At 50.2% G+C, this 22,978-nt stretch overlaps 1 protein-coding gene across 10 annotated transcripts in view; it reads right to left on the reverse strand.

The window, feature by feature from the left end:
- The window catches only part of ANKS1A (ankyrin repeat and sterile alpha motif domain containing 1A), a 76,651-nt gene that overhangs the window by 11,267 nt on the left and 42,406 nt on the right, over positions 1 to 22,978 (reverse strand). For all 10 annotated transcript variants that reach the window (XM_033519913.1, XM_033519908.1, XM_033519912.1 and 7 more), the window contains 2 exons: positions 15,266 to 15,332; positions 11,052 to 11,158 (listed from right to left, as the gene is read on the reverse strand). In XM_033519913.1, the coding sequence (XP_033375804.1) occupies positions 11,052 to 11,158; positions 15,266 to 15,332 (174 nt within the window). The remainder of the gene's footprint in view (positions 1 to 11,051; positions 11,159 to 15,265; positions 15,333 to 22,978) is intronic.

Here is a 22,978-nt window from a genome sequence, read left to right on the forward strand (position 1 = left end):
CAGGAGGAGGAAGAGCAGAAGGATAAGGAGGGCTTCCAAGGCTGGGAGCTCTGCCCCATGTACCGACCTTGGGCACAGAGAGGGCTGACACGAGCAGAGCTGCAGCACTCGGAGCACTGCCCTCCCCTCCCTGCTCTGGGAGCTGCTTCCAGCCTTTAGCCCGGGGCATGGCTTACAGCCACCTCCCTTGAAATTAGACACACAGAGGCTTTAAACATCCTGTAACAGTGCCCAGGCAAACCCAACCCCCTCCATGCCCAAGCAAGGCCTCTGGGTTCTGCTCAACTTCCATGGCCACCGGGAAACCTGCACTGCTTTCCCTGGCAGCAGGGGCAGGTCAGGTGTCTCCTCTGGCCCCAGGCAGGGCCAGAGATGCTCCAGTCACCCCCACTGTGTTGTTAAAACCCATTTTATGCCCCCTTCCCCCTGCAGAGCAGAAGCACAGGGACTCTACCAGCCTTTAAAAGCCTCTGTCACAACCTACTTCCCTGGCCTCCTACCTTGGCAGAGCTCAGCAGGACATGTTCTCCCGACGCCTGTCAGAGCCACTCTGCTGTGTAACTGAAGGCTTCAGCTTCAGCCTGGAGCCCCCCCTGGCCCTGCCTCCCTCTGCTCCCCAGAGAGTCCCAGCAGGTGTGTGCCGACAGCACTCCACTGTTCCACATTTGATTTTATAAGAGAAACCCAATTAAGGCCGGCCGCAGGGAAGGTGAGGGCAGGTAAAATTGCCAGGCAGCCTCCATAAAGGGCAGGAAGGGTTTCCTACCCCTTCCCATTAACACTTTGGTGGGATTTCAGCACTTTGCTGAGTGCTACCTGCTTTAAATGCTGCCCCAGAGCAGCCACCTCCCGAGCATGTCCTTGCTCCCGCTGCTCTGCCACTTCCATGGGGTGTGGTGACAGCAGAGCAGGGTGGCACATGGCTCTCCACCCAGGAGCTGCTCTTCCCAGGGAAACAGGGAATTAACACCAGAGATAAGAGATGCCCAGATATCTCTCTGCCACATGGGAGAGCTGCTCTGCAGCCCACACTAGTCATTTAGCAAACAGCAGTGGCAAATGAGCAGCAAGTGGCAGGAGGCAGAGCCCTCAATGCCCCTGACAAAGCTCCTCTGCCTCCCCCTCCCTTGGTGGGTCAGATCTCACACACTTCATTCCTGGAGAGCTGGGAAGGGACAAGAGAACAGAGCCTGAGCTGACAGCCACGGCACAAAGACATTTATTTGTCTGTCTGAGAGTTGTTTAAACAAAAGAAAAGCTGGGACTAAATGGCTCTGCAGCCCACAGAGTGGGGGGTTAAAGCTGTTTTTTCCCAAAGGCCAGTTCACAGACTGTGCCAGTCAGGGCCATTGTGCTGGGAAGAGCTAATGCCACTGCCCCAGAGTCCCTGTGGACACCAGACCATGGCCAAAACCATCTGCCCCACACCCTGGGAGTGAGGCCAAGGGCACCAGGGGCTCACGTGAGTGGTGACACTGCACACCATGAGCTGAGAGGATGGAACCACATCACATGAACTGTTTTGTGCACCCCTCCACTGCACAAAATCAGTGAGTAAGAGGCAGGTTGTTGCTGAAAGCTCCAGGCTGCCCATTTGCTGCACAAGCAGCAACTCTCTTGGACTGGGAACAAACTCCCAGCAATTAACACAAGGAGCTGCTGCTGCCAGGGCAGTGACCTCTGGCTGGTGGGCAGCAGCATCCCACCAGAAAGATGGAAACATCCCCTCCCCTTTCGTGTTCATGAATTTTAAGCCAAAGAGCCACATTTAACGTGCATTCCTGTAACAGCAGGAGATTGTGTGCTTCAGGGAGGAGGGAAGGGATTAATGGGGATTAACTCCCCTGACAGACACCTCACCTGGCAGGAACGCAGCATGTGTGTGAGGAATTCATCTCCCAGAGAGAGATGGCCTCGAAAGGGCTTTTTGAAATGGACCAAGAGGGCCAGAGCAAGTGATGGGATTTCTCTCACAGCTTTGGAAAGCAAAGTATTCCTGCCCTGTGTGGGGGAGGAACAGGGAGGGACTCAAGTGCCCACAGCAGGTCACACCTCAGGTACCTGAACAACCTGCAGTTCCCAATGCCTTGCTCTGCTCCTTTGATCTGCCCATCTTGGTGCTCCGTGGCTCCATCCCCCTGCAGAGAGCCAGGGCGGAAGCTGGGGTAGTACAGGGAAGATGCTGGCAAGGGCAGAGCTCACAGGCAGCCTTCCCTTTGTGCCACCTGCACAACAGGAACAGTCAGCAGCCAAATGAGCTGTGACAATGGTGATGTGTAATTTTTATGTATCAAAAACAAGCTTGCTGATCCTATTCACATTTTCACTCATGCTCACTTTCCAGTGTTGAGCCTTTTTTAGTGCTGATCCCCTCTGGCATGGCTGCTATCCTATATGAGCAGCATGGAGCTGGTGGCTCTCACTCTCCCACAGGGCACCAGTGCCAGCCCTAAGGCAGGGCAGTAGGTGTTCTCCCACCTTTGGCATCTCAAATTCGAAGAAAATTGCTTGCTCTGTAGCAAGGATACAAGGTGGTTAAACACAGTGAAGCCTACAGCTTTCTCCTGCACTCCTTATTTTTATGTGTCACATTAAATTCCCTAGGTGGCAGTCTGTATTCCCTGGGTACTTAACAAGGATAGACAAAGCGTAGCAGCTCTGAACAAATCATTCCAGCCCCTGGTGCAGGAGGAATGTCCTTCAAACCCATCCAGATTTCAGCTCCCATGAAAAACAATAATCTGCCACTAAAAGAGAGAATTAAATACAAAGACACTTGAGATCTTTTAACCTTTGCCAGCCACACAGAGGAGCCAGACTTTAAACCTGTCTGCACTCAACCTCAGACAAGAGCCAAGGGGCAGAGCTGCTCTGCATGGGCCACTGTTGCTTTTTTTTGGTTTTACCCAAAAGCTCCCTTTGGTGCTGGCCACAGGTCAGCAGATGGCATTTCCCAGTGCCCCCCTGAGGGCACAGAGCAGCCCCAGCTCCCACCAGCCCCATCCCAGGTCCTCTGAGGATGGGCTCAGTGGGAAGAGCAGGGCTCTGGGATGTGCTCTGCCATCAGCCTAGTCCTCCAGGAGCTTCCAGCAGCAGCCTCAGAGATGCCCATTAGAATCAAAAAGACTTTCCCAAGATGTGTTTCCGATTTTATTCCTTGTGACAAGTGCTTTTACCTTGCACGTTCCTCCTGGGTGCCCCAGCTCTGCGGGGCTGAGCAGAGCGAGGGATGCTCAGGGCTGGCCCAGGTCAGATCTCTCACTGTCACCCACATTTTGGGGCAGTGAGGGACACCCAACAGCTCCTTCATCCCAACATCTCACCCTGTGCTCTGTCAGGAAGCAGCTCTTGCCTGGGCTCAGCCAGGGAAGGGACACAGGGGAGGAAAGGCATTACCTGGGGCAGAACTCTGCTCCAGGCAGAACAACTTTGGTTATTTGAAGAGCTGAACCATCAGCCCAGTCAGACACCTGAACCTGGGTAGGCTGAGCCCAGCCCCAGGTCCCATCTGGCACAGAATGGCTGCCACAGGCAGTCAGAGGGGCCTTCATCCCCCACCATGGCCTTCAGCTTCCTCCAAGCCAAAGTGAGCCCCTTCCATGGAGAGACATAAATACACAGCACCATAAGGGACACTCCTGAGCCCTGTCTCTGCCCTCCACAGCACACCAAGGGAGGGGAAGGATCTGCCAGTGACCAGTGTCCTCACTGGGAGCCCTGCGCGATGCCGGTGCAGCTGACCCGCCTGCAGAGACACGAGTTCTTGGAAAAAGGGCTGGCTTTGGTCACGCCTCACTGCCTGAACTATAGTTAAACAGCCCGTGAGGCTCCAGGTTTCTCATTAAAGGAAAAAAAAACCAGTCAGAGGCAGAAGGCAGCATGCCCTCCTGCTACCGAGGTGACCCCGAAGTGACTGAACCAAAGGTAGCGCTGCCAAAATCTGCCAGATTCTTCCTCCAGCAGGACACTCTGCAGGCACTTAACTACCCAATTTTCAGATGCTGCTTCTTCCCCAGAGCTTGGCATCTGTCCATGCTTTCGTTCCAGCTAAGGAAGGGCCTGAGGCACCGAGTGTTCCGTGCAGGACGCGCGGCTGGGCTGGCAGCGGATGGACCCCGATGCCAAGGCTGCTGTGAGCACACCCTGCATGAGCAACCACAGGGAGAACGGAGCAGGACGTGTCTGCTATCAAAAGCAACAGATGCAAAACCCAAACATAGCATTCCCAGACTCCAAAGGCTCCTGCAGACATCCCAAGCAGAGAGACAGCTGAAGGCTCTCTGTGCATACAAAGTGCACACAAAGCTCTTTTTTTTTTCCCCTCAGTGCAGTCGAGACGATTTGCATCTTGTCGTAGATTCTGCTGTCAGTGCTATTGCTCTGCTTTTGGCAGCCAGCATGTGGGAGATGGAGACATGTCCATCTCACAGTTGGGCCCTGCACATCCAGATCTCAGAGCAGGGGGACCCATTTGGTCACACAAATCTGTGTTTGTAATTGGCCTTGTGATCTGTGGGGTTTGGTGCCTTCCCTTAACAGCATCTGCAGTCTGGGGTACTTGAGTGGAAAGCAGGGGAAAGGATGTCTTTGGCCATGGGCACAATGATGAAGTCCCAGCTCTTCACAAAGCATCGATGGGGAAAGGGGCTCATACACAAAACCCCACAATAAATCTGAGATTAGCACACAGCCACTTTATTTTTGTTTAATTTTCTTCCCCATGCAGACTGGCAGCGTGACAATGGCAGTGGAGGGAATCGGTCATGGTTGTCAAGTTCAGGCAATTTTATTGAGAGAAAAAAAAAATTAACTGCAACTTTAATGGCTTTTGTAATGTTTATGAGGCCTGGAGCTACTAATGAATCAAATATAAGTATCCTCTAAATTGCCAGTTCTGATCCACCCACTTTGCTCCTCAAAATCCACTCCATCCTCTCTGTGCCCCCTGGAGTCCATTCCTATTACCTGGGGAACTTTGGCACAGCTCTGACACACTTCCCAAGATTCTCAAACTTCCTTCAACCCCAGACTCCTGCATGCCTCTGCTCTCACCATTCCCTTCCAGAGACAACACAAACACCCCTACCATGGTGGATAAAGCACAGTCCTTGGGAACCACCCAAGGACCAGCCAGACCCCACTGAGGAGATGTCAAACAAAATTAATTTAATTGAATGAAGCAATTCCCACTCAGGTGGTTGGCAAAGACCCTGACCCCAGGGTCCAAGTCCACTCTTAGGGGCTCATTTAGTGCTGCACAGTCAGTCTGGGGACACTGGCATGTGTTCCTGGGGGCTGGCAGCAGTGACCAAATCCAGAAACAGCCACTCAGAGCTTCTGCCCAGCTGAAGAGAGCTTGCACCAGTTCCAGGGTGACACAGCCCAGGCCTGAGCTACACAGGGCTCACCTGAGTCTGCACAAAAATCCCTGCACCCACTGTGGTTCTTGCTGTGTTTCAAAAAGAGCAGATGCAGTAAAACCCTGTCAGGGGTCTCTGGTGGGCCCCTGTTCCTCAAAGAGCATTCCTGGGTCTAAACTGATACCAGAACGTATTGGTGCAGTTTTCCCCAAATGGCTACTATAAAAGGACAAGTTCTGTATGAAAATAGAAAAAAAGCTCTAGGGCAGACACATTCCCAGAGCATTTCCAAAGCCTGGCTGCTGCCCAGGGGACCAGCAGCTGTACACCAAGCTGGGCCATTCAGAACTGGATCAGGCAGAGCTGAGTGACTGAGGACACAGGAGATGCCAGTGCTCCAGCAGGGCAGGTACCATGTGAGAATGAGGATCGTGCAGATGTCAGGCCACACCCAAATCCCAGAAACCCAAGAGCAAAGGAGACCTGGCTTTTTTCACATCCAGTCACACGTGGATCAGGCTGTTCTTGGCCTGGGAAGGCACAAGAGGAGCTGAGCTCAGCTCACACCCCCAGCCAAGGTGAGCCAACCTGAGTCAAGACCTCAACTCCACATTTATCCTGTTTTTGCCTGCACACACAGAGAGGAGAAGGGGGAGTAAAGGCTGTTCCATTAGCTAACAACACTGCAAGCTAACATGGCCTTGAATTGCATTTAATCAAATTAATTGCATTTAATAAAATTAATGTCAGTGCTCTCAACTATTTGCAGACACCCCATTCTTCCACCACCATCATTTTTCTACCACTTCTCCCCAATTATAAAAAAATAAATAAAATGCCCAGAGGAGCCCAGGGCACTACATGCAGAGAACAGATTTCCTTTTCTGACGCTGTCTCATTGAATCAGCATTAGCTGCTTTCCACACACCCCATGGGAATCCAGGCTTGAACAACAACAAAAAAAAGCCATAAAAATCGGTTTATGTTCTATTTTACCTGCTCATTTGTGATTCAAAATATCTTTGAACTAAATAAAAAGTTCAACTCCAGAACACTGGTACAACTGCCAGAGCATGCGGGGCTTGCCCTTCTCAGATGTCAGCCCAGAGGAAGCTGCCGGGGCAGCAGCAAGATCCTGCCCTCTGGGGGAAGGGGAAAGCTTTTGCAAGCATCTCAGACACATTTATGGGATCTGTGGGATCACAAAACACTGTGTGAGGGAACAGGTAAATGACATTTCCTTCCTCACTGCTGTGGAGGAATTCCACCATCAATTATTACAACTCCTTCTCATTACAATGGCCACATTCTTGTCCTCTCCAGATGGGCAAAGTCCAGTCTGCTGTTTCCCTGGGTTAATCCCTGTTGGCTGCAGGGACCAGGAATGCACTGGGCATCCCAAAATCCATTTCCTATGGACTTCCCAAAAGGGGCATCTGTGGCAGATGCACTGGTGAGCACAGCAGACATGATGGGGCCATACTTCAGGAGCAGCAGACTCCCTCTTGGTCCATACTCCAGTGACATTTTTCCTGCCCTCCCAGCTCCCCAGCTCATTGCCTGCCAAGGACAATTAAGTTCATCTATTGTGCACTTTTCTGGATGACACTTCTCACTCACTGCTGCAGTTTTGTGATCTGACCTTTCATTCCCCTCCTCTGGTGAGGGATGAGGCAATGAGGCTCCTGGAACTCAGCGCACGCTACGGGGCCACGTTCCTCCACGTGGGAAGCACCTCCTGGGTGGTGGGGTGGGCATTCCTGGTTCACTGGAGCTGTTCACATTTGGCAGGCAATGCTGCTGAGGGTTTTACCCTACTTACAGAGCTGTATTTTTGCTAAGTCAAGGACAGTACAGCCACTGCCAGCTGCTTCGCCTCGGTTGTATTCACCCACCGCACAAATAAAACTTTTCCCTCTGATGAAGGAATCCCAGCGGGCTGTGGAGCAGAGAAGGAGGATTGGAAGCACTATCTCCACTTGAGCTGTTCCTAATCCCAGCTGCCTGCACAGGCTGCTGCCCAATTCCAGCTCTATATGAAAAGCAGCAGCTGAGTGTCCCAGTCCGACTGCCCCAAGGCAGTGGTGCTGGCCATGAAGGTCACTTGCTGCCAATGCAGAGAGTGAGGGAAAGAAGCTGCTGTCATGGAAAGTGGGGTTTGTGCTCAAGAGCAGCAAAATAACAGGGAAAGCCTGCTCCCTGCCTTGTCCATAAACACAATGTGGCTACTGTAGGCAACTTGAAGGGAGTAGCAGAATTTCTGCAGACACAGAGATGTGGTCCAGTATGCAGATGTGGGAAGAGAACTCCAGTGTTTTGGAAAGCTAAGCTACCTAAATCCATCTTTTATCACCCCTTTCTTCCCTCAGCCAAGAGAGAAGATTACACAATCCAAGATCTGTGTAGACCTTGGTCCCTTCCCAGGAACACGTGCACGGACGAGGGCGCTCCAACGTCACGTCACATCCATGTCCCAATAATCCTGCTGACTTGTGCCAGTGATACCCACCCTCAAGCAAAGCCAGTGCTTCATCAGGATCAGCTTTGTCCCAGATGCAGAGCTGGAACTCCCAGGAGCAAAGAGGAGGTTCCAGAGCACCTTTCCCTTCCGCAGCACAGCCTGCGAGACATGCGTGGCTTGCGTTGTCACCTGCAGGAGCTGTGGGTCCCCTGAGCCTCTCCCAGCTGTTGGTCAGCAGACCCTGAGAGGAGCAGGACTCTCACCCCCTCCCTGCTGCCCACTCCAGCTGCAGCCTGTCCACTGAGGCAGCTGCCACGTGGCCAGAGCACAGCTAATCCCTTAATCCCCAGTTCCTGGAGTTCTGAAAATAACAGAATTATTATTTTTGGAAACAGCACATGTTTCTGCCTTCCTATATTAACATCTAATTAAATAACCAAATATATTTACAGAGCACTTTTCAAACTCCCTTTACACACAATGTGCTCATGAATCATTTCCCTACCTGGGGGTAAAGGCCCTTGTGACATGGGGCATAGATTAACTCAGGAGCCAGTTGAAAATACCCAGGGAATCAAAAATTCCTGAAACCAGACCTGGCTGCAGTACAGGCTACAGAGCATCAGCAAGCCTGGCACCCCCAGTTTGTGTCTCTCACAACCCTGTCCCACACCCGGGGCAGACAGGGCACTTTGAACTCTGGTTCTCCAGTGAAGAACAGCAGCAAGCACCCCGGTGCCTGCAGACACAGCTCTCACAGGTCTCTGATGCAGTGACAGGACACACTGCTTGTTAGACTGTTCTTAACCCTCCTCTAAGTATCTACAGGATGAGGATCTTCCTTAGTAATTAGAGGGCTCTTTTAGGACGCTGCCCTGTTCCGTAGCCACGCAATCTCTGCACACTGAACACACTTCTTCTGCAAAACTCCTGGTTTGCCCCCAAAAGATACCTGGGGACCCCAGAGCAAAGGGACCATCCTGGCACGCCGGAACACCCTGCAGCTCTCTGAGCAGGGAGCAATGCAATGCAAAATCCTGCACAGAAAACACGTGTTTTAATATCAAAGGACTGAAATTTCCTAGTTTGGGCTACTAAAACTTAATTAACCTCATAACCCACCCGGCGATTTGCAAACCATTACCTGGCATTCTTTGGACCTCAAAATACTGAGCACAGTAAGGCCCTAAGAGAGACTAATCCTTTCATAGAAACTGTTTAATTCCAGGAAAGTAACGTTCTTAGGTTGTAATATTCTCTGTTAGAGACTGAAAGGGGCAGCCAATAAAGCAATAGTTGTGCAAAGGACTGGGCAACCCAACACTCAGAGCTTGCTGTCCTGAGCCCCTGCTCTGCCCAGCTTCAGTGTTCACAGCAGTTTTAATAATTCATCCAAGAACATCAAAAACACCACTAGAACCAAATTAACTACTTGTTCCTCACTTGTGTTCTGTCTGAAGGTTTTGCTCCCCCAACACCAGAAGCTGAAGGCAAGGAACACCACAGAAGTAAAGATTCTAAATAATTCAACTTTCCTGCTAGGTTGATGTATTAGCTTGGAGTTCTCAGGGCTGGGATGAATGGATTTAAACTCAGGGCTGGCACAGGTGCCAGGGTCAACTCCCTAGGAAAGGAGATAAGCAGCATAATGGAAATCAGCTGGGGTTTGCAGGAAATACTTGTGAAATTATTTGAGCTTTTAAATTTGAGAGGAATGAGTAAATGAGTGTGCCATCCCCTGGATCCAGCAGCAGCCAACTTCTGCACTGGGAGCAGCCACCCAGCACTGGACAGGGAAGAGAACTGTGCAGCTATGAAGACAGATAATCCTACCATGTACCAAACACCAACACATAGAGGGACACACAGAGGAACCTTTGCTACTGGAGTTCTGAGCTGAGTGAGATCCATCACACCTAGGCAGTCAAGGGAAAGGTGTTTTATCTGCAGCTGCTGGCTGAGAGCAGCCACTGACCCCACCATGATCACAGATCCATCAGCAGGGGATCCCAAGAGGATCCACAAGGTTATTTCATTTAAGTTTGTTGTACCATCTCCAAAGAGTCCCAGCACACACAGGGATTGCTGAACCCTCACACATCCCTTGCCAAGAGTCCACTTTGTGGTTTGGGACTGCCAGGATGGGACTCGGGGTGAAAACCACAGCAAACCCCAGCTCTGCAGGAGAGTTTTGGCCCTGCCAGGGGAAGGGAAAGCAAATGGCCTGTCTGCTTTCTGTGGAGATCAGAAGGCACAGCTAGATAGATCCCACAACACTTATCCTCTTGGCCAGGTCATTTTTTAAAGTATAATTACACCCTGCCTTTAAGTAGCCCAACAGATGCTGCTCAGGTGTGCACTTCTTTGAGCTTCCATCCCTTTCCTGGCTTCCTGTGTCTCTCCAGCTGCCCCTCATACCCTCCCCACCAGTGATGGCCACTGTGTTCACCAGTGTTCACCCAGTTCACATCCTCCTGGTGTCACCTCTCTGCAATGCCCCCAGCACCAGAAATGTCACTGCTCCCATTCCAAGGCAGGATACTGCATTAGCCAAAATGACTTTTCCAAGGTTTACATCCATTTTTTGTTATTTGCCAAACTTAGAGTCCACATTCAAAAGCATTTTTTTAAGCTGTGCAGGGAGAACCCCTCCTGCAGCACCAAGATTTTCCTTCTTTGCAGTTCGTCCATCATTCCACACGAATTCTCGGATTTTTACACCATGCTGCTTTAAGTTTCTAGATGCTGGTTATTAAAACCCGTCAACCCTGAGCATTACCATGTTGTCATCATTAGGTTTCAGAGCCAACAGTGTCAATGCAATTAGGTACAGCTCATTAACATACTGCCTGCATGCTCTGAGCAAGTACAGTTCCAACAAGAGGTCTGCTGCCTCCTTCACAGCCCAGAGCACAGACTGCTCAGGGGTTCCATCAAAACACCAGCAAATTTCAGTTCCCATTTCTGGAGTAAATTGGATAGTAAAGATTTAGGAGGCAGATTAAATAAAATTTTCCATCAAAATTTTAGCAAGAAAACCAATAACACCTGAATTAATCGTGAAGTTCCAACATAACCCTCATCTATTCCTTCTGCCCAACCTTCTACACCCTCCAAGACCGTTGTGCCAGGCTGCAGAACCCGGCTCTGCCCGGCGCCCACACAGGGAAACGCGGGAAGCTTTGGCCAGCCTGTTCCTCAGAGCTCGGGGTCCCTGCCCGTGCACTCACCAGGAAGCGAACATCGTCAAAGCCATTCAGGAGCAGCTTGCTCTCGTACTGCTGCAGGCCGATGGACTCCAGCCACTCCCCGACGCTCTGCTCCAGCATCCGCGAACCTGACGAGAGAGGAATCGGCAGCCGCTTGAACAGAGAGAAACCGTTCAGGCGGTAGCAGCGGCACTCTGAGGAGGACAGATGGCATTGCCACATCATAGTCATTACCATAAAGAAACTTAAAAAATTATGCTCAGAGTACAACAAATCAGCGGGCAGACAATTCCTCTTGTGTGCACAGAGCATGGACAACAAGCTCTCAGTGCCTCCGTGGGCTCCGGGCACAAATCTGTACTGCAGTTCACACTCAGCAAAAAAACTCCTTGCCCGGGCAAAGATTCAGAGGTGCTGCTGGGGTGCTGAGATCACAGGCACTGCTGTCAGGGCTCACGAGTTCCTCGCCAGGCAAGCACATGAAGCCCAACCCCACGGGGATGTGGATCCACTCCTTGGCTCAGCGGAAGGGGGCGGAAGGAGAGCGGCAAACTTCCACCCGAGGCATTCCCAGGCAGTTGCAGGTGCGAGGGAAGGGAGAGGAGCTCTGCCGGTCCTCTCATCCGCACACCTCCGGACACAGCCCCGGCTCAGCGGGGAGCATGGAGCAGCCTGAGAGAAAACAGCTTCGGACACGGCAGATGCTCGGGAAAGCAGCAGGAGCCCAGGCAGAGTGGCTGTCCGCGGGAAGACACACAAGACAAAGGAAGCACAGACTGCAGCAGCGGAGAGTAAGGGCTTGTGCTCTTCCTCCCCAACAGTCCTGAGAGAAGCAAACCATGGCAGGGGCTTTGTCTCGCCTTTACTGCGTTATGGAGACCCCAGGCACACGGTCAGCAGCCCTGGCTCTGTCATTCTACCAGCAATCCCGTCGCTTGGCGTTCCAGCATGCTGGCCCCAGAGAGCCCAGCCCCAGCTCTGCACTGTGTGACAGCACAGCCAGGATGATTCTCACCCAACACTGCTGGTCCTGCCAGGTGTTGGGCACACACCTGGATTTGCCCTTCCTTCATTTCTGTCGGCCAAGCACAGCCACTGCATGTAGCCCCTCGCTCAGATGGGGAGTAGCTCTGCAGGATGGAGGCATCTCGGTTCCCTGCTTCTGAGCCATGGCAAAAGGAAAAAAGCAAATGCAAGCACACTCCTCTTCCTGCAGCAGCTCAAGTCCAAGCTATGCCCTGGCACCTCCTCTTCAGCCTCTGATAAAGGAGATTCCTCCCAACACCTATGGAAGCCCTGGAAGGTGAGCTCTCCCTTCCCTCACCCCTGGGATGAGTCCAGTGACTTGTTACTCTCCTCTAGTAAAGCTCAATACATTAAGTATGACCAAAAAAAAGTTCAGAGATCTCCTTATCATCAGGGAATTTGCTATGCAAGACAGGCAGATTTCCAGGCTCCTTGGCATGTCTGTTTCCAGCATGGATACAAAGAAAAGGATGATCAGGAGACCCCCGTTTGCTTCCTTTGAACCTTCAGGTCAGCTGAAGCAGTTTGGTACCTTCCAGCCATCCCTCCCCACTGTGCTGCAATGGCCGCACACACAGAGCTCACGGTGTCACCTGCAGATTCCTGGGGTAATTCCTGCTGTCTGGTCCCAGGGGTAGCTCCTGTGCTGGTATTTGGGAGCGCTGGCCGGTTCTTCCAGCGTACGCAGCAATGCTGAGATCACAAAAGGCTTCTGCCTCCCTCCCCTGAGCCAGCCCATGCTCTGGGGCAGCAGCTAAGCCCGGACTGTGTGCCAGGAGCTCCTGCACACCAGCTCTCCATCCTCCCCTCCATCCTTTCCCCTTGCCGGTGCCTGTGCTCTGCCGGCAGCTGCAGCGGCTTTGTCTGAGCCGCGAGCCCCACGCTGTCCCTCCCTTCTCCTCATCCTCTCCCCCCTCCCAGCACTCCCACCTGCTGGAGGGAGGCAGCGGCTCCGTAACTCTCCAGTGGAAATCACTGACTCCTCAATATTTACTCGATGATGGACAACATGGCTTGGGGGTTTTAAAAAATGATGTCACAGGTCTGCTTTGACAGATCCAAGTGATTTGTGGCTGGCTCAGAATTAATTTATCAAGAGAGAGGTAAGGAAGTGCTTGCTGCCTACCACAGCATTCCTGGGAGCTGTTGGGGTATTGGCAGGGAGAATGAAACCACAGCAGCTCCTTCTCCTCAATTTAATTTTTAAAATTACTTACTTTATTCAGCCTTGCATGCACTTGTAAATACATTTCTGCTTTTGAAAGGGAAACCCACAGTGACACCAAGTGCAGGTTTTCTGTTTGCAAAACCCTTTCAAGTCATAAAATGAAGAGAGGGAAGTATTTGGAGGGAGGGAATGGAGGGGTTTCCTTTACAAAGAGAAGAACAGACACCTAAAACATCCCAGATTGAAAAGTAAGATGCCCCAAATACACCTGATATTTGTGTGATACAAGGATGATACAAGAACAGAAGAATCACAGTACTTTGTCCCCCCTGGCAAGACCCTGATCACAACTTCTGACTTGTGACATCACAGCATTCCCAAATCTGTGGTGCCTCCTGCAAGGCTCTTCTCAAGTCCCACAGCACAGAGAGGAAGAGGCTGCCAGGGTTCAGGAGGAACCTTCAGGTTTTATTGTTTCAGTAACAATCTTTAGTGTGAAGTTTGCATTTTTCTGGAGGATGAAATCAGTGCATGGGCTGTGCTGGACCAACATCACCCCACCCACTCATGGAAATTTGGTGCAGAGAGACACAAATATCTCTTCCAAGGCCAAACTCTCTTAAGAAAGAGGGCAGGTGGAGTTTGATATCCCTAAAATGATGGTGCTCCAAGAAGGCCTTGCCAAGCCATTACCCAGACACAAGACAGTTGTACAGAGTAACTGCTCACACAAGCAGCTCCAAACACTCTTATCCCCACAGGAACTCCCAATAAAGCATTTCACCTTTCCAGACACCAAGCTAGTCACAAGTCCCAATATCCTCAAACCTCACTCATTTTAAGTATGCGAGAACATTTGGAGAGCCTCCTGCAGTTCCATGCACATTCACCATGACCTGAAGCACAACAGTCCCACAAAGCCCTGTGGAGGAAAAGCCAAATGTATAGGAGCTCCCAGGGAGGAGCTGTCAGAGCTCTGCCTGCTCCAGAGAAAAGAGGGACAAACAGGGAATGTGCCCAGCAGAAGATCTGTGCATGAGGGATCCCAAACTGAGTGTGATAGAGCACTGCCTGTGGGAAAACCTCTGGCTCCAGGACACAGCAGCTCCCGTGCCCACCTGCTCCAGGGTGTCCATCTTGCTGAGTGCTCCCTGCACAGCTGCAGCTCTGCAGAAGCACTGGCTCTTCCTCTTCCCTCCATGTCAGACCTTTCCCTAGCGCTATCGATCCATCACAGCCTGTGGCGCAGGGAGGCTGTCAGAGCAGGGAGCACAAACCCACACAGAGCTCCAACTCCTCTGCAAAGCCACCTGACCCTGGAATGCAGAGCTCAAATCAGGCTAAACTCCCACTGGGAACAGTGGGTTCCTCCTCACCTAAGAAAAAACCTGAGTGACAAATGGGTATGAGGTGAGCTCTTTCACAGCCCGTGTGAGCTGCGTGTGCGGATCTGCATTAGCATCTCATCAGGAGGAGCTGCTGCCCACCCCGAGTCAGAGCTGTTCTGCTGCAGCAGCCTGGAGGTGAAGGATTTAAAAGGACAGAATCCCTTGTCATGGCAGCTCTCCAGCAAGCTTGAGTTATGCTTTTGCTCATGATTCAAAGGCACAGAAGGGAATTCACATTTTAAGTATCCTCCAAGAGCCTTGTTCAGTGGGTACCAATAGCACTAAGAAATGCCCAGGAGCCTCCCAGAGGCACCTGGCAGATTAACCACATGCAAAGGGCCACCACGGCACCCATACTGACCCACCATCCAGCCCTGCTCTGCACAGCTGCTGCCCTCATGGAAAGAGCTAGGAGGAAAATCCTGCAGCTGCATTCAGTAAAATTAAAGGAATCTTCCCAAGGAGTGTAGAATTAAAATCGCTGGCAGCAGCATTGAGCATCATGTGGGAACCCAGGTCTGCTCCTCCTGTGCCAGAGCATTCCTCTCCCTCCCAGAGCCAAAACAGGTTAAAGACATCCACACACAGGAGCCAGCACCTTGTTTGAGTGCAGAGCACAGCCAGGACACACGGACACATGCTGGGTATACTACCTGAGATCCTGTGCTGCTCCTGGGAAAAGTCAATGCCTTCGCCGATGGAACTCATGATCTTTTCAATCTGGAAATAAAATAAATGCACATGTTGCATTATTCATAAAGCCTAAGGAAAAGGCAAAAGCAGCCCAGGATTTCACCTCCCACGTGACAGCTAAAGAAATCCAGGAAAGGATGTTAAGGTATCTCTGAACCACAAGAGGTACCCTTAACACCTTGCCTGGGTAAGTCTTTGTTGGGATGGGTGGCTCAGAAGGGATATGTAGAGGTTGAGGCTCTGCAGAGCATTCCCTTCCACAATTTGCCAGTGCCCGGAAATAAAAAGCTTCAACAAATCCATCCCCCTGGAGCACAGCCTGGGGGTCAGGAAGGAGCCCCAAACTCTTCACTCACCCTGTAGGGCACACAGCCCCCTACACCAGCAGCAATGCTGTCACCCACTCCTTCCCAGCAAGCAGACTGAGAACTTCACTTCCCCACACTCTTTTGTTGGGAATTTTTGTTTTGGCTTGATTTATCTTTTAAACCACCACATTTCCCAATCCTATGCAAGGAGCTGTGCTCCCACTGGAGCAGGTGCTTCCAAAGGGTTTGAAAACAGATCATTTGGCATAGCAGCACCATGGGACAAATGCCTGAAGGACCCAGGAGAGGGAGCAGGAGACAGCTCCATCTCTGATGGAAGCAATTCACAGTCTACAGCTCCAGGCAAACCTCAGGCAATGAGGAAGAAAAGGTACAAACTCTGCTGGAATGGGTCTGAGTCCACTTAAGAGCGGCACAGAAATGGCTGCATTTGCCACACACACAAAAGAATAAATTCATGTGGCTTGCAATTCCCAGTGAACCTTTAGGAGACCTCCTTAAATGAGAAGATAAACTTTTCAAGTAATTCTTGAGCAGAATTTGTAAATCAAGGCTTTCAGTGTAGTAGTGCAGAGGGAGAACTGACAATTCCCAGGTTAGTCTGTAAAAGGAAAGACCTGACAAACTGCAACTCAGCTGGTCAGTTCAGACACTTCAATACTCTCAGCACTGAACCCCACTGTCTCTTAGAGAGACACACTCAAGAGGCTCAGGGCTGGTTGCTTACCCCACTCTTCAGTCTATAACTGAGCAGGAACAAAACAAAACAAACAAAAAAAGTGCCTCCAATAAGACTCCCAGAAGGAAATCTCCCAAACAAACACCCCTGTGAGGCACTTCTGAGTAGCTGCTGCTGAATGCAAAGTGACTGGCCATAGAGTGGGGGAATAAACCAATTCTTACTCAACTTTTTTTCTCCTGGTCATTTAAGGACATAGGTGGGGAAGGAGTCCAAGTTTCCCTGAACTTCACCCCTGGCTGCCTCGCTCCCTGTGTGATGCTGCAAGAGGCTGGATCTGACTGCTATGCACACTCGGGGGCAGCTTGGAGCTGAGTTCCATCAGAGAGGGGTTTTGGTGAAACAAAAAAACCTCTTACAAGGCTCCTGTCAAGGCAGATCTCCAGGAAACCCCTCCTCCTGCAGGGAGCAGCGGACATGGCACCTGCAGTGTTAAATCTTACCAGGGACCAGGCAGTCCTGTGAGCTCTAACAGAGCTATTAAGGATAGGATTTCCTCTGCCCCTGGAAAACCATGAGGATGAGCACCTCTACTGGACTTGAAATACAGTTAATGCCTGTTTACCAGGAGATTTCAAAATTATCCTGGAAAAACAATCAGAATCCCAACACATATAGCAGAAAAGGGAAGTATGATCTAAAAAGAAATTCCAGTTAGGAGGGGTTTGGAGTCAATGGACACACAGATCCTGCCCTAAGGCAAAAACATTCTCTGCTCCTTGGCCCCTGGGCAGAGCCAGGACCTGAATGAGACCTTTGCTGGAACTACTGGGAGACAGCTGAGGCCTGCTGGATTCATTCCAACAAGAACCACCAAAGCAGATGGTTTTGACCCCTAAAGCAGTAAATGCTCTCCAGCAAAACCTTTGAATTTCACAGTGCCCTCAAGTACCATTATGGCCACACAAGACTGGAGGGAAATACAGGGATGGTGCAGAACCAGCTCCATTCCCAGGTACTGGGAATTCCCAGGGCCCTGGCACTGGCTGCTCTACTCCCTTCCATGGACAGGCACTAAGTCCAAGCTGCAGAGGATTTCTGAGACACTGCTGCAACCTGAGCGATTGCTGCACAATTTGGGTCTTGCGGTCAATTTAGTTCAAGCTCCAAAAAGTTTAAGGACATTAAACTTTGCAGATTGGCGCCCATCAGCTTCAGGACAAGGTATATCTCTGAGCTGGATCTGCTCTTGTACCTTGTCTCGGAATCTTTAGCTGGATTCAAATTTCAAATTAACTCTGAGGCGAAGTCCCTTTGTTTCCATCGTGCTGCCCTCTCCTAGTTTGAGAGAGAGTTGATGCTGTCCAGGCTCAGCCCCCAGCACTGCCAGCTCTGCAGTTCCAACACTGCCTTGAGGACTTGCAGGTGCCTCTGATGCACTGAAACACCCACAACCTATTCCTCAAAAGCAGGGAATTGCCTTGTGCTATATAAAACTGAATAGAAATTAAACAATCATGTGGCAGAGGATTACCTTTCACAGCTCTCCCTTGCCAAGTGCCGGCCATGGTTACGCACAGTTCCAGCTATTACATTAATGCCCAGGGAAATCCCGCCCTGCCCTCGGCTCTCCACGAAAAGCAAACACCTCAAACAGACTCACACAGCACCTCAAACATGGGTTTATGGCTGACCAGCTTGATTTAACTGTCAGGAGGCTGCACAGAGAAGAATGAGGGGAAGGACAAACCTGGAGAGAGAACCACTGCTTTAGAGCATCCCTATCCTCTGCAGCCTTTCCTCAGCTGCACTCCAGCATGGACTTGGGGCTGAAGAGAAGATACCTTGAAAATAGCCTATGCTACAGTTTTTTAGGTAGTTCTTTCCCACTGGTTAATTATTAAAAAACAAAAATATCATGTTTAAATATAGCGCTGCAGCTCAGTCTTAGTTGTAGCCTGAACACTCAGTTCCGATTTGTTTTGGCTTAACCTGTATTTTTCCACTGAAGCACCAAGTGCCCATCTCTGGTTGTGCTGTGGGGTCGGTTTGGGGTGGGGATTTTATGGCTTATTTGTTTTACAGCCACAGAAATAAAACCACAAAATGCTTCCACCTTCTAAATTAATACAATCATATCTGTTATCCCTAATAACCTGCAGGGGGGCAGCTGGCTCCAGGCTGGGATAATGAGGGGGTGCCAATGAGCCCTCAAACCCCACCAGGGAAGCTCCTGCACAGCTGAAGTGCTCTGGGAGAAGGAAAGACTGCAAGGACAGGAGAGTGTCCCTCATTAACCCCATAGCAGGAATGCACCTGGAAGGAGCTGTGGAGCTGTTACAGGATTTGAGCTCTTGGACCTATATTCACATTTGCCTACATTTGGTACAAGATACAAATGCTCTGAAAAAAGGAGCTGGGTGTGGCCAAGAGTCCGGCCGGGGCTGGGGCAACCTCTTCCAGGCAGGCAGGTGGCCATGAGAACATAGCAACTGGCCAGTGACTCCAAAACAGAACCTGACTCAAAACAAACTGTCCCAAGCAGGGTTCTGTTAACCTGGAGGTTAGCAGAGGAACAGGCATTTGTTTGCAGAAGTCCAGCGAGGCCAAGCCAGCCTTGTGGCATGCCAAGGTCTGTCCTGCTGCAGGACAGGAGACATTTCCACAGCAGTATAATTCCCCACCTCACAGTGCTCGTGGCAGGAGCAGCCAATAGCTCATACATGGGTAGGATGAAGGATATCTCCTCTTTGAACCCAGCCTGCAGGAGCAGAAGGGACCCAGAGATGGACAGGTCCCACATCTGTGTAGAGGGCAGTGACCTCCTGTCCCCGAGGGCACACAGTGCTCTGCAAAGGCTCTGCTCCACAGCCAGCCCCATTCCACATCCTGCCCTGATGGCTGCCAAACGAGGGTGTCCATACTGATTTCTCCAGCTTTTCTTCCCCAAGCCACTGCTCAAGTTTGAAGCCAATAAATCCATCGAGAGAGACTGGGGGCCATTAAAGCAGCCCCAGTGCTTTTGTCCCCTGAATAAAGAGCTTCACACAACACAGGCTGTCTGCCCACACACAGGGCAGGAGCCTCGTTTGGACAGCACCAGACTGACCATCACTATCAGGGTGACACTCACCCAGTCTTGGAGGCAACTTGATGCTCCTGGAGCTTTCTGCATGTGGCTTCACAAAACCTCACCTTAAAGTCAGCATCAATGCAAATGCCAAAGTTTGTTCTCAGTCTCTGCTCACAGCATCAGGGACTGCCAAGGACACAGCATGGTCACCCTGAGCGAATTAAAATCCTCAAGCAATTTGGGTTGGAAGGGACCTTAAAGCTCATCCACTCCCACTCCCTGCTATGGGCAGGGACACTATCCCAGGTTGCTCCAAGCCCTGTCTAGCCTGGTCTTGGGCACTTCCAGGGATGGGGCAGCCACAGCTTCCCTGGGCAACCTGTGCCAGGGCTTCCCTACCTTGTGTGGGTCAATGTTTTTTGCTTCCTCTGCGGCCCCTTCCCAAACTGGCAGCTTAAAAATCACCAGTGATTCCTGAGCACCAGGAGGAGGACCTGCAGTGCACCTGCACAGGCATCAGACTCTGAGCAGTGAAGTTCCTCAAATAAATGTCTGTAACTAAATAAAACCACACAGAACCAAGCACACACTATCTGCCATATGGAGGGCATTAGTGCACTATAATGACACCATGCAGCAGGAGTATAATTAAGAATATAGCAGGATTCCCATTATAAATCCTTATTACTGAGGGTTCATAACCTATTGTACAAACCTGCCTGGGGCTCAGGCTCAGCAGACAAGAGCAGCTCCAGCAGCAGATTTCAGTCTCAAAAGCTACTTACAAAGTTGGGTGGAAAGGTTATCGGTCTTTTAAATTTCTCCAATTCCAGGAGAGTGTCAGGAGTTAAGACTTCATTATTTCCAAGCTTTAACAGCTGGGGGATGGGGAAGATTTGGTTTCAAATTATAAAAAGACCAACCCCCAAACAAGCTGCTTCTACAGTTTCAAACCCCTTTGAACACAACAAACCCCCAGTGATGATGTGAGCAGCCCCATCACAGCCCAGCAGGTCAGCTCTAAACTCCAGGGGAGAACTATCAGGTCGACGGATGATGCTGGGGCAGCACAGAATCATTGACACTTCCATTTTGCACCAATACCACAGCAAACCTCATATTACTGACTGATACTGCACCCTTGAAAGAGGAAGGGAGGCTGCTCAGACTCGGCTGGGATATATCCAGGAGCAGAAGAATGGCAGGACTGCAGCATCCACCAGCGTGTCTGAAAGGGATGGAGCAAGAATGGGATCTGGGATGATACCCGCTGACTCCTTAATACAGGTAAAGACCTGAAAAATTTGGATTTGGGCTGTGAATCTCATTTCTAGGTTGGTGACAGCCCATAAACCACTTCTGGTTCAGTTTATGATGCTTCAGCTTCTGTTCTCCCATTGCCATCTCACGGAGCACACGGCTCATATTTCACTACTCAGTATATTCCATGTCTCTAAAAGACATCAGCCTGTATGAACTCAGCATAACAAACATCAGAGGCCTGGAAAACATAATGCTCCATTTATTAATTCAAAGCTAAACTGCACCAGCCAGTTGTTCACGGCACATTTGAGCACTCATATCAAGAGCTGCTGTGCTCCATCCTCCCCCAGCAGCCTTCCACACCGCATAGAGACTTGCTGAATTTATTTCAAATCATTCTGCAACTGTTTGCCAGTGATAAAGGCAAACAAATTTTCTGGCTTAATATGGTCTCTGAGAAATTCATTTGGATGGGGACCAGGGCCTGTTACTTCACGCCACTCTCCAGCCCATGTTTTTTGTACAAATCCAAACATGTAGCAAAAGAACTTATGATATAAACTTGAATTTCACAACAGTATGTGATGGATCTGCAGTATCTCAGCCCTCCAAATATCAATGTTGTTTTGACAAACAGTAAAATCCAACGCTGACACAATAAAGAGAATGGCCAAATGCAGCAACAAATCTGTCCACAGCAGGGAAACAACTGGACAATGGCTACTCTGACTCACAATAAAAAAGGCAAAGTCCTGGAAAGCACTGAATCAATTCACTGTTTTTCCATATTCCTGCATCCTAACTCAAACCCCAAAAGCAACGTAAGGTTCTCAAGCAAGGCTGGCTCTGGCCTGTGTGAAAGAGCAGTGAAGCTGCTCCAGGCTGGAGAGAGAGATTTAAAGACTCTTTTTAAAATAAAAACTTGAGAAGTGCTGGAAGATGCAATGCAAAGCGGAAGAGAACATAATGAAGGACTGGATTTAGTAAGGACACTGCAGCTGGACATTCCTGTTCCTGAGAAACAAAAACGTCCCCAAAACACCAACGATCACAAGGTTGTTACATAACCAAAACATCCGTCAGAGCACGAATCATTCACACAAGAATCAAAAGCTTCTGATTCACAAATATTGAGTTCACACACTTGAGTAGCTCCCACAAACACACACAGAGGTGGATGGAGCTGCTCTACTGGAAAATATATTGTGTGCATCTCTTGCTGCTGGAACAAAGCATGCCTGGTCTTTACATTTGCCTTTCAGCACACTGGTTTTCCTGTAAAACCAGTAATTTGTCTTACATTGGCTTGGATTGGCTTAGTTCCATTGGCTCACAATTCCAGCAGGCTGAGCCCTTGCAGTTGATTTAAAAATGGTGGAAACACAAAAGCTTTCACTTCAAAAAGTTCATCAGGTTGGAGGAAATTTCACCACTGGGGGCAAAGAGAAGAGATTGGACATGGGGATGATGTAAGAATTCCTGACCTTAGCACAGGAAAAACAGGAGGAAACACTGGGATCTGGAGACAATAGAATAATCAGCCCAATAATTAAGCTGATTAAGACCCTGATGGCCATGCTTGCTTAGCAGAAATCAAGACCAAAAATACTGACCCCACTACTGCTTCTGCCCTAGACAAAAGTAAATCACAACTATTTCAGGCAAAGGAGAAACTGGAATGTGAGCTGTGGGTGAGGGTCAGCTTGGGACAGGGGACACCCGGGGACAATTCAAGCCACCCTGCCTGGTCCCACCAGCCAAACCCAGGGCAAGGTGAGATTTGAACACCTGAACCAAGAGAATAAATGAAACATTTTGGGAGGCAGAGGCTGACGCCTGAGCTTGTACACCATGCAATTTCACTAGGCACAAAACCAGCAGCTCTTCCTGAGTAACAAGGGGAATATTTGCATTTTCTTTCAACGGTGCTGGTTGGCATCTCTGAATTTCAACTTCTGGGTGTTTTTAAGGCAGGTTTTGCATCAAAAGCTTTCCAGAAAGTTTCACATTTCAATGCAAATGTTGTTAATCCTCCACAGTAAGCCTGTAATTAAGACACTGATTCCACAGGGTGCTGCAGCACCCAACAGTCCAGATGAGGTTTAAAGACACCCACCCACAGCAGCCACAACCTCCACCAAGTTGCTTCCTTAGCTCCAAGCCTGAGGTGGAAGGCACCACAGATATGCCATCTGCTCCTGGCATCCACCCGTAGGGGACACCAACAGCCCCTGAAGAGGTCAGGAACCGGTGAAACACCACATCCATGGTTGCTGCAGATGCAAAGCATTCCTTTCAGGGGACATGGAGTTAGTCAACATGCAGCTAG

This window comes from Parus major, chromosome 26 (genome assembly GCF_001522545.3).
Source record: "Parus major isolate Abel chromosome 26, Parus_major1.1, whole genome shotgun sequence".
Classification (NCBI taxonomy): domain Eukaryota; kingdom Metazoa; phylum Chordata; class Aves; order Passeriformes; family Paridae; genus Parus; species Parus major.